This window comes from Opisthocomus hoazin, chromosome 17 (assembly GCF_030867145.1).
Source record: "Opisthocomus hoazin isolate bOpiHoa1 chromosome 17, bOpiHoa1.hap1, whole genome shotgun sequence".
NCBI classification, from domain to species: domain Eukaryota; kingdom Metazoa; phylum Chordata; class Aves; order Opisthocomiformes; family Opisthocomidae; genus Opisthocomus; species Opisthocomus hoazin.
Genome location: NC_134430.1, coordinates 4,630,113 through 4,648,578, shown reverse-complemented (window position 1 = coordinate 4,648,578; position 18,466 = coordinate 4,630,113). Strand labels below are relative to the sequence as shown.

The following is an 18,466-nucleotide window of genomic DNA, read 5'->3' as shown; positions in this document are numbered from 1 at the left end:
TGCTCCGAAGGGCCAGGGCTCCCAGGAAAAACCCGGGTGCTCAGCCCCACACAGGATCAGGCCAGCAACGCCTGGCAGTGGCAAACCCCAGCACCCAGGGCAGAAGCATCCATCCCCAGCACAGCGAGGGGCTGTGCCTCAGTTTCCCTCGATCGCAGGGGGAGGACGCCTGGCTGGGGGGGGGTCAGGCTGCCCACCAGGCTCCAGCCATCGCCCAGCCGGCTTCGCAGCGAGATGGCAGCGCTGCCGGGGGAGGAATCGCGGTGGGGTGCAGCGGCAACAGCCTGGCAGCGCACCTCGAGCACAGGACCGCAAGAAAAGGGGATTATTTTTAGCGTGGTTTCTAAGGAAATGAGACTTTAGCAACGGCTGTGTCTGTCTGTCTGTCGGCCGCCCTCCCCTTCCTCCCCTCGCAGGGTGCTCGCTGCTCAGCTCCGCTGGGGAGAGGCCCCACACGGATGAGGTCCCTGCCATGGACGCTCTGGAAAAGCAGCGAGCGCGGCCGTGTCTTGGCAGGGGGGACGATGGCTCGGGGACCGTCGTGTCCCCATGGGGCTGCTCGGGGGTTGGTGGCTCTGGTCTGGGTCACCCCGGGTGGGCACCGAGGGCTTTCAGTGCATCCTGGACCCTTCGTATCCGCAGTGTCCAGAGCAAGACAGGTTTGTTGGCTGAGGCTGGGACAGAAAGGGACGGGACAGGACCCGTCCCCAGCTCCTGGATCTCTGGAGATGGATGGATGGATGGATGGATGGATGGATGGATGGATGGATGGATGGATGGATGGATGGACGGTAGAATCTGTCCCCGGCTCCTGGATCTCTGGCAGGATCTGTTCCCGGCTCCTGGATCTCTGGAGATGGATGGATGGACAGATGGTACCCGACAGCCTGGTGACGGGCTCTCTCGGGGGAGCAGTGCCCCACCTCGGCGCAGGCTGAAGGCACCGACCGACCCAAACCCCGTAGCCAAAGGTGTGGGGGAGCAGTGGGTCCCTACCCCATCCCTGGAGACCCACAGGGGTGCAGTGAGTTTGCTGGGTCTCAGCCGCGCCGCGAGGCAGTGCCCACGGAGCCGAGCCTCCCTCCGTGCCCCCCTCAGCCCAGTGACACCCAGGAGCACCCTGGCCACCGGCACCAGCCAGCAAGGTGCTGGGTCAGCCCTCGGGGATGGTTTTTCCGTGCAGAGACCCTGGAGCAGGGCAGGCAGCCATGGTGGCCCGCAGCCCCGCTCCCGCCGGCGTCAGACAACCCGACGGGGACGACGCAGCCACCTCCTGAGGAAGCAGCCGAGGCACCAAAGCCCCTTTCTGGGTGCTGGCAGCATCCCCGTGGGTGCACAGAACTGGTTCTGCCTCATTTCTGCACTGGGCGTTCGGGCAGCGGGGAGGGAGCGGGGATGAGGAGCGAGTCCCATCCTGCTCCCCAGCCCTGCTCCCCCCCCACCCAGGGACTCGTTCTTCAGGCAAGCTGGGCTCTCCCCGGGGAAACTGAGGCAGGGGGATGTGCGGAGCATCGGCAGCGCCCGCCGGTGGGTTTGCAAGGTGGGGGAGTGGGGCAGCACTGTGTCAGCACCCTGGCTGGGTGGGCAGCACCCACGAGACCACCGGCCGAGGGCACCCAGGGTGGGCTGCAGGGCTGGGGGGCATCGAGGGGAACAGCGGCTTTCCTGGCTCCTGCAGGAGCTGAGCTCCATGGCCACCAGCTGCCAGGGGCATCTCCAGGGGGACGGGGGCTCTGGAGCGGCCCCAGCCCACGTCCCCCCAGCCTGGAAGTGCTGCGGGGAGCGTGGGGGGGGAGAAGGCTGGGAGGGGTGGGGGTCCCTCCCCTGGGTCTATAGATGAAGCCCACACAGGTGGCGGACGCAGGGGCTGCCAAATCCCCCCCCAGGCACCAGCTCGGGACACAAACAGCTCTGCAACCCAGGGTGGGGTTCACACCCCAAAGCCACCCCCACAGACACGGACCCCCAGCAGCTTCCCCCAGCCCCAAACCCCCCCATTCCCTGTCTGCCAGCGCTTTTACACCGCCACGTCCCCCTCCCCAAGCGATGGGGCCACCAGACCCCATCCCCCCCTCAGGGACTCGGGTCCCCGTACCCTCTGCCCTCCCAGCGCCTTGGATGTGCTGCTCGGGAGGGACCCCAGCACCCATGGGGATGGACCCCAGCTCCCACGGGGATGGACCCCTGCTCCCACGGGATGGGGGGCTGCTTGCTTGCAGCCCCCCCTTTTCATTTTTAATTTTCAATCCTTGCAATAGAGCAGAGACCTCACAGTGTTTCCACCTTCGTCTCTAACTGGGAGCGAAGCGCCAGGCCTGCCCGGGAGGATGCAGGAGCCCCCATGTTGGGTCTTGTAGCCCCTTCCCCTCCCCTGACTTGGAAACAGCAGGGATGATGGGGTGGCCGAGGATGAGGAGGGCGCAGCAGCCTCAGAGGCACCAGGGCCGCAGGCAGCCCGGCCACCGCCGCTGGCATTTTCAAAAGCTCCCACTGTGCAAACGCCCGAGCGCGATTTGCGATCTGAGATTGCTATTGCCCCCCCCCTCCACCAAGGGGATGAGAAACGGGGGTCCCCTCCCCTCCAGCCAGCTTCACAGGCGGTGGCACGGCCGGCGATGGGGCATCCACGTCCCCGTCCCCATCGGGGACCCCCAGCCCCACTCCCCTCGTGCCGGGGTTGCCGGGGCGGCTGGGTCACGCTCGGCCATCCCGGGCGAGGGCAGAGGGGCGGGAGGCAGCCAGGTCCCCCCCGATGATGGGGTTCAGGCCATCTGGCTGGGACAGATCCTGCCACTGCGCTGGGCAGCCTCCCTGGCTTCCAGCAGCCTCGTCCCTCCCGGGGCTGGGCTGACCCCGCCGAGAAGCGGGAGAGAAAAATCAGAAGAGCAGGGTTTGCGCGGTGCAGCCTCCCGCCACGGAGCTGCGGGCACCGCGGCCGCCCGAGTGCCACTGCCTTGGCACATCCAGACTGGCGGCTTCCATCTCATCCCCAAACACCGTGCCCCAAACCGGGCAGCTCAGCTCCCCGTGCCTCCAGCCGGATTCCCCGCAGCTCCCCGGGCAGCGGGAGCGGGTTAGGAAAAACCCCGCCGCGCTTGGGAGGCGAGCGGGGACGCGGCGGGACGGTGACAGCAGCACAGAGTCATGCGGGTGGCCAGACCGTGGTCCTGGGGGGGGGGTCTGCATCCCCACCTCCTGCTCCAGTGACCAGCACGGGCAGGATAAACCCCTCCATCCCTCCCTGAATTTATTCCGCAGCCCTGGAGCCGAAGCAGGGGCTGGGGTTAGCGCGGCGGCAGGAGCGGCACGGTTTGGAGGCAGGGGCTGAGCAGGAGAGGCTCCAGGTGGTGTTTCGTAAGATGGCTGCACCGTTAAATCCCCGAGCCCCGCACACAACCCAATTTTGAGGCTGATCTCCTTCCCCCACCGCGCAGCTCTGGCCTCTGGGTATCAGACGTGACGGAAAAGCGGCTGCTGCATTAGCAAGCGTTACAGCACTCGGAGGCCCAGCTTCCCTCGCTCCCAGTTCAGGCAGCGGTACCCTGCTGGGAGAGGGGGAAAAAATGCAGGCGGCTCTTCGCATCCCACTCTGCGCCCCGCTCCTCCGCAGCCCCGGCACACGCGGCCCCTTCCCCACAGCCTGAAGGGAAATGGAAGACGGGGGCTCTGCGCTGGTGGGAGAAAGGAGCCGGGAGGCCAGAGCCCCCGGCCACCAAGAAAACAGAGAGGTCAGGGACTGCAGGGGAAGGGAAGCTATTCCCGCTCCAGGGATCAACCTGCAAGAGGGAGCTTATCCTCTAGAAAATCCTCCTCCTCCTCCCCAGAGCGCTCGGCTCCCCCCTGCCCAGAGCCTCTTCTCCTCCCAAGAGAAACAAAGACCCTCGGCAGGTCCCCGGCTTCGAGACCCGGCGTTAACCCCGCAAACGCTTCCCACACTGCAGCGATTGGGTTTCACCTGCCCCCCAAACCACCCCTTCCCAACAGCAGCTCTGAAAACAGGGCTGCGAGTTCCGCCTTGGAGCTTCGGGGTCGGGCTCCTGCGGGCAGCCAGACGCGCTGCCTTGGGGCAGGAGAGCGGCCGGAGGAAACCCCAGCCCCGGCTGACGGGAGGGAAGAGTCTCGACAATAAGAGATGCAGCACTTGGAGACATCCACAGAAATAAGTTTATTTCCCCTACCGTCAGGATTATGAAACCGCAGAAGCAGAGTTTAAATATTTACAAAGTAATCCAGCGCCCCACAGAGATGAAGAGAACAAAGGGTGAGGGTACGGAGGGCTCGCCCTCGCCAGAGAGCGACGGCGCGGCCGCGGAGCTCTGCAGCACAAGCACATGCAGAGGGGAAAGGAGCGGAGCAGGAACCTGGCGCCTGGAAGGCGAGGGACAGGGCGAGCCTTTCGCGTGGCTCGTTGAAGCGGGGACTGCGATGATGAAGGAAGCTGCAAGGAGAGGTCATTCCTCACCCTTCCGCCACCTCCCGCTGCCCACGGAGCCGCCGGGGCTCCTCCACCCTCCCGCAGCGCAGAGCAGCAAACCCCGGCGTCCCACCGCCCTTCGCCGCGTGAGCACAGCTCCGCACACCCAGCACGGATGTGTGGGCCGGCTCTGCGGTACCTCAGCCCCGGCTCTCCCGTCGGCCACGTTTCCTTCGGAAGCCCGGAGCCCGTCGGCGGCAGCGGGTCGGCTGCGCAGCCCGGACTCAGGACTGCTTCCGCGGCAGCCGGCACTGCAGCCGACGGCGAGGCGCGTTCCCTGCTCCCGGTGAGTCTCCATTCGAAACCCAGAGCTGGTAAAAGGCGTTGGGAGCAAACGACAAGGACTGCCACGGCGGGGAATGGCACTCGACGTGTTTTCAGAAGTCCCAGGAGCGGGGGCTGTGGCCAGCAGCCCCGCTCCCAGCCCCCCCAACAACTCGAAGTCTCAGCTTTGGCAACGCTTGTATAGTTTGTCGATAAAACACTGGGTCAATGTGCGAGACAGGCCTAAGAGTCTCTAGATTATTGCTACTGCGTAAGACAGGTTGGCTTCAGCCCCGGGGCCAGGGACTCCAAGCGCATCCTTGGCAGGCCACTCTGAGAAATCATACTTAAATTAAAATCAAAAACAGAGGCAAAGGACGAATCTATCCTGTTCAGCTGGCTTGTCCTGGGGCACGTTCGCCAGCAGGCTCGCTGGGTGGAGATGGCAGCGACACAGGGTAGCTTGGCAAGACACCATCCTTTCATCTTTCGGTTCTCTTTGATCAAGATCTTGGCTTTCTAAGCAGCCGCAGGCCCAGCACCCTCCAGCCCGCTCCCCACGCAGGCGTGAAATGCCTGTACAGAGCAGACACCGGCGACTGCTGCAGTTCCAGGCAGGCGGGGAAGGGTGCCGAGGTCTGCACACCTCCTCCGCCCGCCCCGGAAAGGCCAGCGCAGATGACGGAGAGACAACTGGATGCTAGGGAGGAGGGAGAGGTTTAAGGGGCTACTTCAAAGTGACCGAGGAACAGCAGAAATCGAGCAGCCCAGGAGGAGTCCCCAAGCCCCCCCTACGGCTGGAGGAGCTGGAGAGGTGGAAGCAGATGGAAAGGCACGTGGGGACAGGTCTGGGAGGCAGCAGGGGGGCAGGGAAGGGGCTGCCCAGTGAGAGGAAGCCACAGAGGCGGCAGGCAGTCGAGAAGAGCTTTCTTGCTGCGCACAAGCACTCCTCAAGGTTGAAAATCATCAGGTGGTGGAGTAAAGGGCTGGCCTTTCAAGGCATGAGTGGAAAAGCTATTCTCCTCCCCCCGCAGTCAGAGGGGATCTGCTCAGCTGCACACAGCCCTTCAGCCACACTTCTTTGTCCAAAGCCACCTGGCTCAGAGCCTCACTGAAAGCAGCATGTGCAGCCCAAAGCCTCGGCAAACGCAGCCCTGGGCCTCTCACCCTGGGTCACGGCCAAACTCCCTTCTTGCCTTGCACTCCAGAACAACCCACGCCCCTACCACTCGCCCTGCCCGAGCCAGGGCTCAGAGGGGCCACCCGCCCCCCAACGCTGCCAGGCATTGCTCCCATCGCAGCCAGTCCTGCAGAGCGCTTTTACCCCAGGTTGCTCTTCAAAGCAGCCGAGGCACTAAACAGACCTTCTGGTTCACCACCCCGGAACCAGCCGCAAGAAAGCCAGCGCTCCAGTTCGCTGCTGCAAAGCCCAGCCAGAACGCGGGTATCTCCCAGTCCCTCCACCTCTTCTGTTCAACTCTGAGGGTTAAGCTCAGGTTTTAGGTGCCGCTCTCATGGATGCTTTCAAAACCCTTGAGTAAGCCTTCTGTCCCAGCAACATGTACCTGCTGCTGCTGCCACCTCTGCAGGCTCAGGTATGCTGCAACACACGAAGTACTAGGGAGCAAAGGAAAGTAAGCGGCTCGTGAGCAGTGTAACGACAATTTTAGACACTCAGAGAAGCAGGGAAGCTGTATTTTCTCTTGCACAAGCTAAAAGGGACTTAGCAGTAGACTCCCAACTCTGCGACAGGTAGAGCTGAAAGCGTGCAGACTGCCACCAGCCATACCCAAGCCGGTCAATCGACTTTCCTGCCCTTCCGGGCTCACCAGCAGGACCAGGTGAATTTGCCCTGCCACAGAGCGTTCCTCTGCACGTCACCTCAGAGGAGCGTCCCACCATCAACACCTTGCTGTCACTACTGGGGAGACCGTCAGCGAGTGCTGTGGGGGTTCCTCAGGAGGAACCCCAGAACCTCCGCTTTGGAACATGCACTACAGGAGAGTCGTGCGACAGGGAAACAACAACTCCTTCTTGGAGACTCAGGAAATCTGAGGAAGCATCTGATGAAGTCTGGCAGAGGAAGAAACCAGGTGATCAGAGAGAACCTTACAAGGTGCAACTGCCTGTGCTCCTGAACCGGGAGGCAGGCTTTGCCTTGCGGCTTTACTTCGCGCTGAAAGCAAAGGTGCCCACGCCTCTCCCAGTCGCGTTCCTACCTACCAAAGCGCAGAACGGGAGCGGATTCAGGGAGCGAGCAGGAGGCTTCAGGACCCCCGACACCAGGAGACACCGTCGACAGAACAAAAAGAGAAGGAAAAGAAGCCAGTTCCAGGAAACAAAGATGAGCTGTTACAATGGAGTGGAGCTGCCACCTTCCCCAGAAAATGCCTCCCAGAGTCCCGTGCCTCCGTCTCGCTGGATCAGTCACAGTTTCTTCCTTCGTGCGCCCATGGAACGGGGAGTTCACAGCTGCCATCACCGCAAGTGAAGCGTCAGAACAATGGTCACGATCACCCCCAAGAAGAGGACAAAGGGAAGCCAGGTCTTCACAAATCCCCCTATGCTGCAAAACAGAAGAAAGGGAAGTATTTCAATGGAAGAACTCAGCAGAGAAAGACAAAGGGGAGAGAAGGATGTGAGAATGACTACAGAAGTCAGAGGGAGGCAGACAGCTTTCCGACTTTCTTCTACACTGCCGGAACTGCCACACATCACATCCTGGGGGTTCAGACCGTGTTAAAAATCGGGACTAAATCAGGTCCACAAATAACTATCATGAACAATATGGCTGGACTCCCCTTCCAGCTTAAATTCACGTCGAAGGCTAGCACGTTTCACACCTGCACAGACAGGAGCAGTGACAGGAGACCACAAAAACTGAAACCCCATTACTGCAGGCCTCATTATTCAGACTGCTGGTGATATTTAATCAAGGCAGCAGGGACTACACTTGCCTAAAAGCTGGTAGAGAAGCTCTTCCAGAATGGGGAAGACCCAACAGAAGTGGAGCAACTCAAAAGCTTTATGCAAGGCAGTCATCGCAGAGTCTCCTCTTCAGGCACAAGGAGCTGAAATGGAGATTAAGTGCCCTTTCGAGTAAGAAAAGCTCGGGGTTTCCCCCTCCACTCAAGCTGGAAGCTCCCCGCCAGTTGGAAATCTGACCAGTTTTCAGGTAAACAAGATTCAAGAGAGGGAAGAGAAACCAGTAATCCTTGGAGCCCAGCCATTCTGCCACCTTCTGCTCCGACCTAACCCAGCCAGAAGACAACTCAGTGAGACTCGCTCTAGCTAGCATTTCCCATATTCCAGGCACCCTACATTAGCTGCCAGATACAGCACTCCGGGAGCAGCATCCAGCGCGACCCAGCAAGCACCCGCGGTTCTTTTCCTGCCAACAGGCAGCAGGCAGTGACAGTACCACCTACCAGCAACATACACCCATGCGTGGTGGGGGAGAGATGTTTCTCCTGTTTCCACAGGACAGGCTGAAGCTTTAGAGGGCTAGAAAGGACGCAAGAAACAAAGCCTCTTTGCGTGCTGAATCTGGACTGCTCCTCAGCTCACCTTACGTACTTCCCATAGAGGAGTGAGAAGAAGCAGAGTTTCACCATGTTCCAGGAGGTGCTGTTATCGTATCTCATCAAGTTTAAGGCCAGAGCCACGTGCGAATGGCAGTTGTCACAGCAAAGGTTGTGCTGGAACAGAAAAAGGCGCACGGCGTTAGGAACCCCGTGCCTGAGGCTCCCCAGTTCTGCACCCTGCGCTGGGGCAGACCCACAGGTCCCGCTCCCGCAGCAAGCGCCGGCGGGACACTCCTCCACACTGGAGCCGTACCATTCGGTGCTTGTACTCCTCCGAGGCATCGTGTACGGCTGTGTCCCAAGCATTGGGACCGGTGGAGTACACTTTGCTGGGATCCAGCTTCCAGTACCTAGGAGGGTGAGAACAGATCCTTTTGTGTAACTGCTGCACCTTTGCAACTTCTTCCCAGCTGGAAGCTGCTTAAAGGACTTAGGAGAAATCCACTACCTCCGGAGTCCATGGAGCCGAGCTCTTCTAGACAAGCGTATGCTGCAGAGCGCAGCAGAAACTACTGCTCAGCACCCTCCGCCCGACAGCACCCCAGAGAGAGAAACTGCAGAGCCCGGGGGCACAGACAAAACTCTGAACTGCTTTCAGGTCCCGTGCTGCGAAACCTTCCGGCCATTCAAAACGCAAACCTGATCTGACAGACGCACAAAACCCGGGCACCTCTCCTCCTCCCCCCAGAAAATCATTAACAGGATGTGAGCGATGACAGTTCATTAGTACAGCACAGGCAGTACTTACTTGGAGCACTTGTTGGTAACATTATCTTAAAATGTTCTAACCTTTTCTTCTCCTTTTTTAATAAAGGCTCCATAGAGCTCTAGTTACCATTACACTGCTGTCACACTTCTAAAAAGATTTAATTTAACGTGGTTTCTTGAAAAGCAGAGACACAGTAGCCATCCACTTGAATTAGGGCATCTCAACAACAAGAAAAGCAATATTATAAAACGTCCGTCTCCAGGAATTAAAGGACATCTGCAGGTCAGTTGGTCAGTTTAATAAAAACTAACATGAGCACTTACTTCACTGGCTTCCCAAATGCCATGTTGTCTTCCTACAAAAAAGGAAAAACGTCTCAAGAGGACAACCCCGCGCGATATTCACGACGTGCCTCTTGCTGGGAGGCCTCAGCCCGCCATTGCTTAGCCATAAAACTGTCACGTTGCCTCCGCAGTCTCAAGACACCAACCATATTTGTGTGTCTGAATTTAGATTTCATTTGTTTTCATACTCCTCTTCTGGGCATGAGTATATTTATACTCCACACACGGTGACACCATCTAGCTACACGCTATCAGTACCACATTCCCCCTCCCTTTTATTTTTTTTAAGTATTAATATCTCGTTAACTCACAGTTGTAAATGCCCCCATCTGATAGGAGTACTAAATATCCCAACTTCAAACTCCCTTACTTTCAAACTCCACCAGACTATAAAGCAGTTTAGAAGGCTGGCACGTACCTGATGCTAAGCAGCATGACAGTAACAGGCCTGCTGAGGAGGTTGGAAAGCAGCTTCTGTTACTTGGAATTATGAGAATTTACGTCCAAAGTTCCCAATTAAGAGCCTAGACTGCAAAATTTCTTCCCTTCTGCTCACCAAACTAGCTACTATTTATCATATCCCCCAAACGATCTCCACTGGACAGCAGCCCACAGAGTAACAGCAAAGCCCCACGATCTTCCGAAACATGTAAAGCCATCATTTCGCAGAACTTTGAGCTGCAAAAGACAGGGGATGGCTCCAAAGTCACAGTGCAGGCGAGAAGCAGACCAAGCGCAGATTCTGCTTAAGCACCCGGATCCGTCATCTACTTACCGAGACAAAGTAAGGCCCCGCGAAGTCCCGGATGACTCCAGTCGACGTGCAGATACCCATGTGGCCGATGATGGGGAACAGCCATCTACCGAGGCAACAAGGGAACCGTCAGGCTGAGACACTTGCCCCCCAACTGCACCGAGCGCGCAGCGTGCTGCCGGCGCGGCCGTGCGACCAGCTGCAGGGCGTGGGACAGACAGGCACAGTCCACGTGTTACAGGTGACGAAAGCGGGCGAGCCAAAGGCAGCCAAAGACCGGTAAAGAGGTGGAATAGGTGCAAGCAAAAGAAAAACAGGCAAAAAACACCCAAAAGAGAGAACACTTTGGAATCCCCAAAGCTGTGCTGACAAGCAGCTCGTCTGTGGGGCAGTCAGGCGCCGGGATTTTACTGTGAGCGGTGGCAGCTACGCACGCACAGCGCAAGACTCCGCAGGCCTGCGCTACACAGGTCGCTGGCCAGGGAAGGGCGAGCCCCAGTCTCCTAGGACAAACCCGTTTCTGTTTCTGAGTGAAAAGGTTAGATCCAGGAGAAGCTGTCTTGAGATAAAATTGGACTTTCCACTTCAACAACCGAAAATAAGCTCATCCTGCCCGTTTTCCTATCCACACTGCAGCTCTTCATGGCAAACTAGATTTAAGCACCCCAGACAGAAAATGGGGCTCCGGGAAGAGCATTCCCTTCCCCTCAACGATCCCATTGCTTCCAAGACCTTCTCCTCCCCGCTGGATATTTACAGCCCAGGGAGCAACAGATCTATAACCCGACCCCCCTTCCACCATCCCCACTCAGCAGTAAACTCAGCAGCGTGCCCTGGATGCCAAGAAGGCCAATGGTCTCCTGGGGTGCATTCAGAGGAGTGTGGGTAGCAGGGCGAGGGAGGTTCTCCTGCCCCTCTGCTCTGCCCTGGTGAGGCCCTATCTGCAGTACTGGGTCCAGTTCTGGGCTCCCCAGTTCAAGAAAGATGAGGAGCGACGGGAGAGAGTCCAGTGGAGGGCTGCGAGGATGATGAGGGGACTGGAGCATCTCTGCTACGAGGAGAGGCTGAGGGAGCTGGGCTTGTTCAGCCTGGAGAAGAGAAGGCTGAGAGGGGACCTTAGAAATGCCTCTAAATATCTGCAGGGTGGGGGTCAGGAGGACGGGGCCAGACTCTTTCCAGTGGTGCCCAGCGACAGGACAAGGGGCAACGGGCACAAACTGGAGCAGAGGAAGCTCCAGCTGAACCCGAGGAAGAACTTCTTCCCTCTGAGGGTGACGGAGCCCTGGCCCAGGCTGCCCAGAGGGGCTGTGGAGTCTCCTTCTCTGGAGATATTCCAGCCCCCCCTGGCCGCGGTGCTGTGCAGCCTGCTCTGGGTGACCCTGCTTGGGCAGGGGGTTGGGCTGGGTGACCCACAGAGGGCCCTGCCAACCCCGAACACTCTGTGATTCTGTAAACACTTCAGGCCAAGCCACAGCTCTCTCCCACGTCCTCTGGCATTCCCAGGTTTGCTGACCTCTCTCCTCTCTCCCCAGGGGACCACGCACAGCAACCGATATTTCAGAAGAGATCACAGCAACGCTAAACAGCAACAGATCCGCGAGCCGTGGCTCAATCAGAGCGATCCTAAAACTACCAGAACAAAAAGGGACCGAGGCAGCTGGACGTTATGAGGAGAAACGAGCCACGCACGCTGATAAGCGTGGCTGAGGTTATAAATAGCATACAGCTCCTGGTGATAACGTGACCCCGCGATGCAGAGAAAGGACGCTGCAAAGTTCGACGCCCCGTGCCTGCATCGCTCCCCCTCCGCGCGTTCCCCTCTGGCGCGATGCGATGCAGCCAGCCGGTTCCGCTAGCTGCGCAAAGTGTTATCAGCCAGAAGGTACGGGCGGATACAACGCCGGCACGGCGCTGCCGCCTTCAAAGGTGCAGACACCTCTTCCTTTTTGAAGCTCTCCTCTCGGCACCGACAGGCTTTCAAGCCTCCAAATCCGAGAATGACAGGAAAACGTCAGATGGAGAAAATGGAGCTATTACACAACCTGACAGGAGATTGTGCCAAATAACACCACCGAAATTTCTGCTGCAAACCAAAAGCAGCAGGAAGGTGCCACTGTTCATCGGGGAATGAAGCCACAGAAATAGATGCCCAGTGACTCTGGCAGCAGGGCAGCTCTCTTCATCGGACCCAGCGGGAGATAAGAAGGTTAAAAGCTTTTGAAAATCCTCCAGGAAAAGACTAAAGTGGAAGTTTTAAGCAATCAGACAAGAAAAGAGGTAAAAAGCAAAGCTGGTTGGCAGCTCTAGGCGAGACAGCAACGGGGAAGCTGCAGCTTCTGCTGGCTGAGGAGAGTCACGGTGCCATTCCCAACCCCAGCACGGCCACGCCACGTCTTCTACCTGGCTTCCAGCTCCGGCTCAGTAAACATTATCACCTGATTTGCACCGGAGGGGAAGAGGAAGGCATAAAAATCAGCCTTTGTGTTCCCAGACTACCCCCAAAGCCACATTTTACAGCTTTTCGTTTTCCCACGACTAGAGGAGGGCTCAGAAGTTCTCCTCGGGGCCTGCTTACGCTTGGCTGACGAGCCTGGGAAGGCAACCGGGGACTCGCAGCTCCTTCAAAGCGGAGCGCGGCGGCTCTCCTCCAGGCGCAGGGCGGTCCAAGGTCCCCGCAGCCAAACCGCTGCTCCAAACCCACCGAAGCCTTCCCACGCCGCCCCGCATGCCCTCCGGTCCCGCTCCTGCAGGGACAAGCCCGCGCACCGCAGAGCTTCCCCCGCAGACGAGAGCCGTACCCCGCGGACGGAACCCGCCCCCCGGGCCCCGGGGCAGCCGGGCACCCCGAGCCGGGCCGGGCACCCCGGGGCGGGCCCGGCAGCCGGTTACCCCAGCTCGCCCGCCCGAAGCGGGCCCGCAGCCGGTTACCCGTGAGCGGGCCGGGGTCCCCGCCAGCCCCGGAGCAGGCCGAGCTCGCAGGGACCCCGGAGCAGGCCGGGCAGCCGGCCCCGGGAGAGGCGGCGGGCGGATCGGGCCGGGCCCGAGGCCCGGTAGCGAGGCGCGGAGCCGGGCCTCGGCCGGGCCGCCCGCCCCCGGGGCCCACACTCACGTCAGGACGGGGATGGGCGTCCACACCACGCAGTAGGGGAAGCGGCCGCGCTCGGCGTCCGGCCCGGCCCCGCCGCCATTGAACTGCTTCATCTTGGCCTCCGCTTCCGCCATCACCGGGGTCCGGCCCCCCCGGCCGTGCGTGCTTGCGTCACTTCCTGGAGACCGCGCTCGCTTCCGGGCACGGCCGGTAACCAGGAAGCGGGAGCGGGCGGGCTGGCCCAGGGCCTGGCTGCGGGCCCAGCGCCCGCTGCCTCCCCGCGGAGGGCCCCGGGGCTCGCCCACTGGGCAGGGGCCCGCAGCCCCGCGGCTGCTGCTTCAACCCGGCCCCGGCCCGCCGAGCTCCGCGCTTTCCCCCAGGGCTTTGGGGGGCTGGGAAAGGCCCCGGGTTTGTGTCGCAGCGGGGGCTTTCGGCTATGGCTCTGCGCCTCCAGGCAGGTACCGCGCCCCTCGCACCTACCTTGTGCGGCTCCACCACAGGAACCGCGGCAGCCGAGCTCTCCCTGGCCGCCCTTCCGCAGCTCGGGAGCTGGGAGAGGCAGCCCAAAGGCAGGAGCCAGCGTCACACCCGGCCGCCCCTGAGAGAGGAGGAGGAGGAGGTGGTCCAGGTACTGCGAGGGGAGGAACAGCATTTACAAATGGAGAATGAGATTAGAAAAATAACAATTGCTTTATTAGGAAGTTTAATTCAAACTACACGAGGAAGCTGAAGAAGAAATATGTTTATTCCAGATTTTTCCACCCACCACAACACACTCGGCCAAATACAGAGTGACAACTCACTGAAGGGAGTGGGAAGAACCGGGAGGACGGCGCTTGCCCCAGCCCAGCAGAGCCGGGACGGGGATGCTCTGCCTGGCAGGTGCAGGAAAGCTGCCGAGCGTCCAGACCCCACTCGCCTCTTCGCATCCTTCCGTGCTTTCCTTGGAAGCCGCTTGTTTCCTCCATGCACAGAGACCTTGAGCTGCATTTCCCTTCAAGGCCAGCAGTGACCGGAGCTCCCCAGCGCAGTTTGTGGTGTCACACAGCACGATGCCAAGGGATTTTTGCTGCAGCACACGGAGTGGAGGCAATGCAGAGCCAAGCCCTCCGCTCACAGAAGGTGCTGGCTTTAGTTATTAGCAAACCCTGTTAACAGCAAGAGCCACGTTCCCAACGGTAATCACAAACTCAGAGCTTCCACATAACAGCCCAAATTTTTACCAAAATTTCTCTCCTTCATCAAAGATTTATCTCTACTTTATGCGTTCTGCTTTCCATTACCCGACTGTGCTCAATAATTAAGCTGAGTCCAACCTTCCCCATTTATCAATGTATTCTCTTCTGGGGACAGAACATGCTCACTGAATTTTCCCCTAGTGAAGCTTCCAGTGTGAAAGCCCTGGAGCTCGGTAACCTGCGCCCACAGCAGCGGCACGCCGGAGGTGCCGGTGTGGCAGCAGAAAGCATTGGCCAACAGTCTAGCACAGAGGTGGCCTACCCGCCCTCGATACACGCTACCTTGTCGTAGGAGTAGTCAGGCTTCAACTCAACTAGCTTAGTAATGCATGAAGACTACATTTTCTCGCCTCAAGAGACCATCTACCATCCCACCCTTATTTCCTAGTCTAGACCATGTTTTAGAAGAGCCCCTCCAAGAGGGAAGGCTGCTTCGGAGGCGTCTGGATGGAAGCAGAGCCATCGGCCGAGGCACTCACGCAGAGCGGCTCACGTCGAGCTGCAGCACGGCCATCGTCTCAGCATGACCTGTCACTGCATCAGAGCTGATCAAGAGCCCAAGATCACGCTCCTCGGAATCTGATGGTGAGGGAATTCACAAAATAGTCCAGTTCCAAAGGAGAGAAAGCCGAGGAAATGCAGACACCCTCGAGGGCAAAGCCATGCCTGGTGCTCTGGTTTCTAACAGACACTTCTATTTTGGCACTTCGGATGGAAGATGCACACAAAGGTTGTATGTGTTTCACCGAACACTTTTTGTTCAATGAAGAAAAATGCTTGCATTGATTCGCTCCAGGCTAACACGAATATCAGAGATTGTTAACATCTATGAATAGGGGCCAATGTTCACATCAGCTCATGTGGTCCTGGCGCGCTCGCCGGATTAGGCAATGGATTTGCTCTCCCTGCGTGTGTCTCGGAGGCTGTTAAGCAGCGTCGCACGAGGGACCAGCTCCCTTGGCAAAGCCACGCAGCACGGACAATGCCGACAGCCTCAGCAGGACGCGTCTCCCCGCAGCGCCGCCCCACAGCCTCCCCTCCCGCCTGGGCAGGGGGCATTGCAGACAGCCCAGTTTATTCCCTATTTAGCCAAATGCAGGAAGGCAAACCCAGCTGCTGGAGCACAGGAAAACACACTGTTTTCCCCAGGCTGGATTTTAAAAAAAAAAAAAAAAAAGAAAAAAGAAAAATCAATACAGCACTCCTGTACTGCACAGCTTTCTTTTGTGTTTGTCAGGCAAGCAGAAGGGCTCTCTGTCCCCAGTACCGCACTGGCAGAAAACAGGTGAGCTGTAGCTGACAGCAGGGTCTTCCTAGTGACAACTGGAAAGCTGCTGCTGTTCTACTGCTATTGATCTAAGCGGAATACAAAACACCTGAAGTCAGCAGGGAAAAATAGCTGCAGTTGGAAAAGAAACTGCGGGGGGGGGAATCAGGGAGGGGAGAGCAGGTAAAAAGTTCTCCATGCATAAAATTAACGGCTGGGCTTTTTATTGCAGCTATCTTGCCTGACTACAACACCAGATCGATGTACAGAGCAGGAGTACTGCCATCATTGTTTTTGCAATCTCTCATTTGACGAGAAACAAAAGGTTTCACTCCCACTTCTGCCAGCGCCTCGCCACCGACGGCCCCTCTCTCCTGTCAGCAAGGAAGCAGCTCTACCTCCCGTGGGCCCAAAACATCCTCAGGCCAACAGCCGTTGCCTGCTCACTGCAGGTGCCAGCGCATCACACGCCCCGGAGACGCGAGCCCCGCCGAGAGCAGAGCCCGTCCGAGGGAGCAGCCCAGGCCACGCACCGGTTTGGGTTTGTCCAAGCGCACGCCACCATGGCTGTAGCTGGAGCTCGGCCTGGAAGGGGTTTGGTTACCTCCCCTTTCTACCCCCGCTCATCTCTGACCCTGAAAGGAGCAGGCACCCAGCCAGCTCTTGTTCAGTAAGTGGCTTCCTTGGGAACCTTCCCTGTTGTGACAGCTCAAACATTACAGCGACTGCCAGAACCAAACCACTCAAGGAAGAGATCCCCTCCCCCTTCTGACATTGACAACCGAGGCAGCAGCAGGCAACACCGCGTGCAGGAGTCTATTTAAAATGTCACCGAGGCACCGGCTGATGGAGGACACCGAGGCGTCCTTCCCCCGCCCTGGAGGTGATGCTGGGGTGGGTTGCTTTGCGTTTTTGTTGTTCCTTTCCTGTGGTCTGTGCCTGCTGCAATCTGACAGCCTCTAATCGCTCAGCGTGAACCAGAAACGTCACTCGCATCTGTACTGATGATGGTGCTACTCACAAGCGCAAGAACATACGCAGGCTCAGCCACCCACCCCAAAAGCAATGCCCCTAAGACATCTCGCCCCTCAGCTCTAACCTTCAGGTCTTTTCTGCTTCCCTGTCACTCGAAAGCCGCATTTCTGTCTCTTTCTCCCCCTCTCCAATTGACAGAGTCAATCCACAGGGCAACTTTTCTCTTTAAAGGGAACGCCACCAGTTTCTCAGGGACAAGGGGCACAAGGTGGAGGAGCTCAAAGAGCCAAGTGCATGCCGGTCACGATGATTTCTCAGCTATGAAATCCACAAACAGGCCCACCGTCTCTCCTTGCCAGCCCCAGAGGGGGTCCAGATCAGTCCCACCTCCTGCAGCAGCAAGGCCTAAACAAGCTACAAGGAGCATAACACGCAGAGGACTGAATTCCTCGCTGCAACAGCAGGCAGCTTCCTGACATCCTGCTCCCATTTTGCTGGGAGACAGGAGCCATCTTGAGCCCTTTGCAGACTTGTTTCCTGGCACTGCGAACAGTTACATCAACAGCAGACTCATCAGTTGGGCTGCGACTGTTCTTCTCCTCACATCCTAGAGCATATCGCTCCTCTCCTTCCTCAGTCCAATTCCTTTACCAAATTACAAATAAAACTCATTTTCTGGGTCCTTCCAGCCTTTTCCACCCACAATTCAACCACTCCGCTTCCCCTTCCACGCTTCGTCTTTGTCCAACCATTCAGTCCAAGATCTGACCTAATTAGCTGATTGCCAATTCCAGCTGTGGATGCACACTGCTTTGTTAGAGCAGTCTTTTAAAGCAATAATTTCTATCAGGGAGGATTTGAAATGAAGAGGCCTCAGAAGGCCTTCGGCTGAAAGGTGTCCAACAGGAATTTTTAAGAGTTCAAATGGATTCTGAAAATAGCAGACTGGGTTCCTAACTCTTACTTAAGGCCTGGCATTCTGCAGCTTGGAGGGCAGGGAAGTATCTGGGAGGTTTTGCAGCAGAGGCCCAGAGGAGAAAGTGAGTTTGTGAGATCCTTGAGCAAGGGATCATCTCTGGGTCTAAATGCTGATGTCCCAACACACCACGCTGAGTGCGAGACACTTTAAGGCAATAAGTGCGTTGTTTCTGACAGCGGAAACGTCTCTGAAGATCAGTCAGTAACACGATGACGCAGGCAGGTGACCTTGGGTCTGCCCCACAGGCTAAGCCACCAGGGCTCGTCTTCTCAGGGCAAGGGGCTTAAATAACTAAAAGGAAAAGGATGAGTGAATTTCCCTTACCCAGATTTTTGCCCCCTGCCCCGCTCACCTCTAACTCTTGGATTCAGCAGGGACTCGAGGAAGATTTTACCAATTTTACCCCACACCCTGACAAAACATGATTCAGAGAAACTAACTCCATTACAGCACCATTCATCTGTCCGTAAGACACGTGCATGGCTTCTCTCTTCCCCGGCGAGCCCCAAGCAGCCGTTCTCATCCTCACCCCAGCATCTGCAGCTTTAGCTCTAAAGCAAGCCGGAGGCAGACGCTGCCCCCAAACACAGCCCCGGCCCTCGCTGCACCGACAGCTCTGAGGTCCCACACCGGGATAAACTAACACCAGCACCAACTCAGCAGCCACCACGGCTGACGAGCCACGGTTCGGGCTCCCCAGGCCCCTTCCCACTCCAGTTCACTGGGGATGCTACTCTCCACAAAGCAGCACTGGTGAACAGACAACATCCAGCCCAACCAGGCCACCCTC

At 58.2% G+C, this 18,466-nt stretch overlaps 1 protein-coding gene across 1 annotated transcript; it reads right to left on the bottom strand.

Annotated features, from left to right (window-relative positions):
* Positions 1-4,141: 4,141 nt before the first annotated feature.
* Positions 4,142-13,381, bottom strand: TMEM222 (transmembrane protein 222). Its single transcript, XM_075438081.1, has 6 exons — positions 13,239-13,381; positions 10,151-10,235; positions 9,355-9,386; positions 8,576-8,672; positions 8,306-8,436; positions 4,142-7,304 (listed from the first exon to the last, which is right to left on the bottom strand). Exons 1-6 carry the CDS (start codon positions 13,349-13,351, stop codon positions 7,217-7,219), a joined length of 546 nt encoding a protein of 181 aa, XP_075294196.1. The 5' UTR covers positions 13,352-13,381; the 3' UTR covers positions 4,142-7,216.
* Positions 13,382-18,466: the final 5,085 nt, after the last annotated feature.